The sequence below is a fragment of the Somniosus microcephalus genome, chromosome 27 (assembly GCF_052327205.1).
Source record: "Somniosus microcephalus isolate GS21.2 chromosome 27, FLI_Smic_1.0, whole genome shotgun sequence".
In the NCBI taxonomy this organism is placed as follows: domain Eukaryota; kingdom Metazoa; phylum Chordata; class Chondrichthyes; order Squaliformes; family Somniosidae; genus Somniosus; species Somniosus microcephalus.
Window position 1 is genome coordinate 19,623,014 of NC_141013.1, and position 6,000 is coordinate 19,629,013.

At 45.5% G+C, this 6,000-nt stretch overlaps 1 protein-coding gene across 1 annotated transcript in view; it reads left to right on the top strand.

Moving 5' to 3' along the window:
- tnfaip8l3 (tumor necrosis factor, alpha-induced protein 8-like 3) overlaps positions 1–5,151 on the top strand; it is a 93,287-nt gene extending 88,136 nt beyond the window's left edge. The window contains exon 2 of the mRNA XM_085968637.1: positions 4,299–5,151. Coding sequence (XP_085824763.1) covers positions 4,299–4,864 — 566 coding nt within the window. The 3' untranslated portion in view covers positions 4,865–5,151. The remainder of the gene's footprint in view (positions 1–4,298) is intronic.
- The last annotated feature ends 849 nt before the right edge of the window (positions 5,152–6,000 follow it).

The following is a 6,000-nucleotide window of genomic DNA, read 5'->3' on the forward strand; positions in this document are numbered from 1 at the left end:
ATGTTTAGCTTTCTGAAGAAAGGAGGCCTTAATCCAATAGCAGATTTGGAGATCCACATTTTCGAGGGTTACAATGCCGATCACATTGTTAAAGTTAGAAGTGAAGCTGATGGCTGGATAATCAGGTGTCTGCTGTCAGCTGCACTCCTTTAATGTAAGAGTGTCTTCAGTGGTTCTGGAGTAAGTGGCACGACTTCCTTTACCTTTTGGCACAGCCATCATTATCAGAGCTGATGTAACACAGAACCTTACGGTAAATACAACATCAGCTACTCCGCTTTCTGTCTCCTCTCTAATATTTGATTGGTTCTTCCCCCCCCCCATATCCTTTATTTTTTATATTATATTCTGCTTTTCTAAATATCAGTCTCATTTTTAGTTTATCTATTAGGAAGCCACAATATGATACAGGTTCTGGAAAAGCGGAAAGCCCCAAATATTAAGGGAGAAAAATTCAGTTGCTTTGCGCCTCCCGTTAGCACCCTAAGAGGGCGCTAATGGGGCACAAAGCAACTAGCGGCCGGGCGCGGCGATGTTTGCGCCGCTGGCAAAATTGACCAGACTTTTTGCGGCGGCGTTAAACACTACCGCCACGATCTCCTGAGCCCACAGATTGTGACATCAGTCGAGCGTGCAACGCCCCGGACCGGATACTGAGTGGCGCCCCCTGCTTTTCTGCCTGCCGCTAGCAACGACAGGTTGAGGGGAGCGTTTTGCAGTCGGGAAGGGACTGGGGGAGCACTACCTAAAGGCGACCGCTTCCTGCCTTTTTTTGTCAGCGACATTTTTGCACCACACATTCGGAGAGAGTGAGAGAGAGAGAGAAGGAGAGAGAGAGAGAGAGAGAGACAGACTTCTGGAGAGATTCAACACTGTACGAAGGAGTTTTGTGTACTGAGCAGCAATTTGCAGGTTCATTTTGATTTAGAGGAGACTTGGGGGCTGCACTCTGAGCTCTTTCCCTGGGTCTCTCCATTGTTCTTTCCAACAGATTTGATGTACAGGTCTCTCCAGGCCGAGATTCAAGGCTGCAATGAGCAGGGTGTGGCTGGAGAGCAAGATCGACCCTCCCCTTTAAGAACTGGCCGGCGCCAGTGTGTCTGTGTTCCATTGCTGACTGACATCACATGAGCTTCGCCAGCGCTCTGAGGTAGCGCCTCGCTCCTCGGTGTTAGCACCTTAAGAGAGGTATGTAGCGCCTGATTTAGCGCTCCAATCACCTCCAGGGGTGATAGAAGTCAAGTTTGTAGTCGGAGGTGATAATTAGCGGCAGGCGCTAAACTTTGGGCCCGGCCGATAATTGCGCCCCAAACGGGGCGACACCGAATTTCTCCCCTTAAGTGTCTTTCTCTTACAGATGTTGATTAACCGGTTGTGCACTTGCAGCAAGTCTTTGTTTTTATTTCAGGTTGCCATCATTCCTGATTTTTCCTTTCCATTCACTTCAATTCAATTTTATTTGTCATATATGCAGCAAATGTGTGTACTGCACAATGAAATGTTGATTTTTACGAGTCCTCCCAACATTGGAATAAATATGGCATAGCTATGATAAAAATACTAATAGAAATACAGTAATAAATAAAACAGTAATAAATAATCATAAATTATTCGTTCATGAGTCTTATGGCCTGGGGGTAGAAGCCGTTTAGAAACCTGCTGGTACGAGACCGTATGCTTCGATATCTCTTACCGGATGGGAGCAGGGCGAAGAGGTTGTGGCTGGGGTGGCTCGCGTCTTTGATGATTCTCAGGGCCTTCCCCCGGCACCTCTCCGGGTAGATATCCTGTACAGCAGGTAGTTTAATTCCTATAGTATGTTGTGCAGCTTTCACCACCATCTGTAGAGCCTTGCGGTCTGTGGCAGTGCAGTTGCCATACCAGGTAGTGATGCAGCCGGACAGGATACTCTCGATGGTGCACCGGTAGGAGTTGGTGAGAATCTGGGGAGCCATTCCAAATTTCTTCAGTCTCCTGAGGAAGAACAGGCGTTGGCATGCCTTCTTGGTTACGACGTCGATGTGATGGGACCACGTTAAGTCCTTCGTAATGAATACACCCAGGCATTTGAAACTGCTAACCCTCTCCACCTCAGCCCCTTCGATGTAGATTGGGGTGTGTCCCTCTCCCTGCCGCTTCCTGTAGTCCACGATCATCTCCTTTGTTTTGCTGATGTTGAGGGAGAGGTTGTTGTACTTGCACCATTCTGCTAGGGCTCTTACCTCCTCCCTGTAACCTGTCTCGTCGCCATCTGTGATCAGGCCTACAACGGTAGTGTCATCAGCAAACTTGATGATGGAGTTGGAGTTGTGCGTGGCCACGCAATCGTGAGTAAACAGGGAGTACAGAAGGGGGCTGAGCACATAACCCTGGGGAGCTCCCATGTTCAGGATCAGTGTGGAGGAGGTATTACTGCCTATTTTCACCACCTGGGGTCTGCCCGTCAGGAAGTCCAGGATCCAGTTGCATAGGGAGGTGTTAAGTCCTAGCTCCCTGAGCTTGTTGACAAGCTTAGAGGGGATAATGGTATTGAATGCTGAACTATAATCAATGAACAACATTCTCACATAGGTGTTCCTCTTATCCAGGTGTGATAAGGCAGTGTGCAGTACAGTGGCGATGGCATCATCCCTAGATCTGTTTGGGCGGTAGGCAAATTGGAGTGGGTCCAGTGTGGCCAGTAGTAAGGAATTGATGTAGGTTTTGAACAGCCACTCAAAGCACTTCATGATGACAGAAGTGAGTGCTATGAGGCGGTAGTCGTTTAAACAGGTTACTTTAGTTTTTTGGGGGACTGGAATAACCGACGTCATCTTGAAGCGGGTGGGGACTACAGACTGGTACAGTGAACGGTTGAATATATCCGTAAACACGGCTGCCAGCTGGTCAGCGCATGCTCTAAGGACACGCCCAGGGATTCCATCTGGACTGGGTGCTTTGTGGGTGTTCACTCTCTTAAAAGTCTTACTCACGTCAACCACGGAGATTGAGAAGACCCAGTCGTCCTGAGCCGCGGGCGCCCTTGTAACAGGCCAGTTGTTGTTGGCCTCAAACCAGGCGTAAAAAGTGTTGAGCTCGTCCGGGAGAGGGGCATTGCTGGGCATGACACAGCTGGGTTTCCCTTTGTAGTCCGTAATAGATTGTAATCCACTCCACATCCTTCGCAAATCTGAGCTATGATAGTGTGACTCCACTTTGTCCATGTATTGTCTTTTTGCATTTTTGATGGTTTTTCTTAGCTCATACTTTGATTTCTTGCACTCATCCATGTCCCCAGAATTGAATGCGATGGACCGTGCTTTTAACATAGCACGGATATCGCCATTTGCCCATGGTTTCTGGTTGGGAAATGTTCATACAACAATCCTCAGAACAACGCCGTCTATGCACTTGTTTATGAAACTAATGACTGAATCTGTATATGTGTTGATGTCATTGTCCGAGGCATTCCGGAACATATCCCAGTCAGTGGAATCAAAACAGTCTGGTAACATAGCGTCTGATTGATCCGATCAGCGTTGTAGAGATCTCATCACAGGCTTTTCCTGGTTCAGTTTTTGCCTATAGGTGGGTAGCAGCAGGATGGAGTCGTGATCTGATTTGCCAATATGGTTATACATCACATCATTAGCATCACGAGATTCCTTCCAGTAATTCAACAATAATGTATTGTGTCAAGTTAAACCCAGAATATTACTTCAAGCTCAACCATAACGGTAGTACAAGGAGGGTCACAGGTTCAAATTGGCCAATTTAGGACTGACATCAGGGAAGAGTGATCAACACATGGAATGGGCTTCCGAGTAGGATAGTCAAGTGGTACAAGTGTGGGCCCACTCAAGAAACAGTTGGAAGCTGTGAGAAGTTTGAGGAACAATAGTTTTTATTTCAGTTGAATGAGCAAAGTTGAGCTAAACATAGCCTTCCTTGTCTACATCTATCATACAGAGGTCATAAGTATAAGATAGTAATAAATCCAATAGGGAATTCAAGAGCAACCTCTTCACCCAAAGAGTGGTAAGAATGTGGAATGTGCTACCACAAGGAGTAGTTGAGGCAAATAGCATAGATGGATTTAAGGGGAAGCTAGATAAGCACATGAGGGAGAAAGGGATAGAAGGATAGGCTGATAGGGTTAGATGAAGAGGGGTGGGAGGAGGCTCGTGTGAAGCATAAACGCCAGTATAGACCAGTGGGGCAGAACGCCCTGCTTCTGTGCTTAAGACTTCATGTAACTATGTAACTGTATCTCATGAAAATCCTTTGTGATCATTGGTTTTATTCCTTTATTTTCACAGTGGGAACTGAAACCTTTAACTCCAAAAGCTTGGCCCTGCAAGCTCAGAAAAAGATTCTCAGCAAAATGGCCACCAAAGCAGTGGCCAATATGCTCATTGACGACACCAGTAGCGACATCCTAGACGAGCTGTACAAAGTGATCAGAGAGTACACAAACGACAAGAAAGAAGCCCACAAAGTCTTGAAGGATTTGATCAAGATCGCTTTAAAAATTGGGATTCTCTACAGAAATAACCAGTTTAACCAGGACGAAGTGGAGATTGTAGATAAATTCAAGAAGAAATTAAATCAGGCCGCCATGACAGCAGTCAGTTTCTACGAGGTTGAGTTTACGTTCGACAGAAACGTTTTGGCGGAACTGCTGAACGAATGCAAGGGCTTGCTGCACGAACTGATTGAGCGTCACCTCACCCCCAAATCTCACGGACGCATCGACCACGTTTTCAGACTCTTTGCAGATGTGGAGTTTCTGTCTGATTTGTACAATCCCGATGGAGTTTACAAAGAGTATCTGCAGAAAATCTGCAATGGTGTCAACAAACTGCTGGATGAAGGAATCATCTGAACTTTATGGCCCCCCCCAAAAAAAACCAGGAAAACATTTGACTTCCTGCTGGTCCGCACAGAACATCCTTACCATCATTGAAGGGTTTGATGGTCTATTTTCATTGTCTCTGGGTGGCGAGAAAATCCTTTTGTCTGAATGTTATACTGTAAAGTGTATGCATTTAAAAACAAACAAGTTTGTGAATCCATTTTGTTGCTTTGGAGGAGGAGTAAATTATCTGCTGTGACAATGTATGTTGAAGAGCTTTCTGTAAAAACTTAAATTACATTTTCACTTGCACATGATGGGATGTTTTAAATACTGCTGTTTTCAGACCCTACCGTCCATTCCAGCACCTTAATCCAAGTAATGTGCTATTAAATTACAGTTGGAAAATGTATTATTGAAATTCAGAAGATTAAGCTAAACAACCCACAAAATATTGCTCCAACAATTCTGAAAATGTAAGAACAATTTAGGTCAAAAGATGTCATGAGTTGGTTTAACAGAGTATCTTACAGCACAGAAGGACATTCCGCCCATTGTGCCAGTTCTCCACTTAGTCCCATTTCCCCTGTCCATTCCCTAAACTCTTAAATTTTTCCTTTTCAAATATTTATCCAGTTGCCTTTTAAAAGCCATTATAGATTGTGCTTCCACCACTTTCTGCTAGCACATTAACACCCTTCTGTTTAAAAAAGGAATCTCCTAATCTCGCCGGTCAATGAACTAGTTGAGAGGGAAATACACACACTATTTTCTAATATACAGGCAGATGGCGCATGGCTTAAAGCCAAGAATAACAGTATTACTGCCATTCAGCACAAATGTGAAGTAGGAATTTCATCGGAATTGTCGTTCTGTCAAGTAACCAGGAGCAACACCATTTCCTGTTTCAACTACTTTATCATTTGAGAAACACAAAAATAATCTCCAGACCCAGTGAAGTAAAGCCGCTTTTCACACAAAGAGTGCAGCTGGCAAAGGGAGCCCTGGTCTGTCTGTCGGGTACAGCTGGCAGAGGGAGCCCTGGTCTTTCTCAGTTGGGTACAGCTAACTGGCAGAGGGAGCCGTGGTCTTTCTCAGTTGGGTACAGCTAACTGGCAGAGGGAGCCCTGGTCTTTCTCAGTTGGGTACAGCTAACTGGCAGAGGG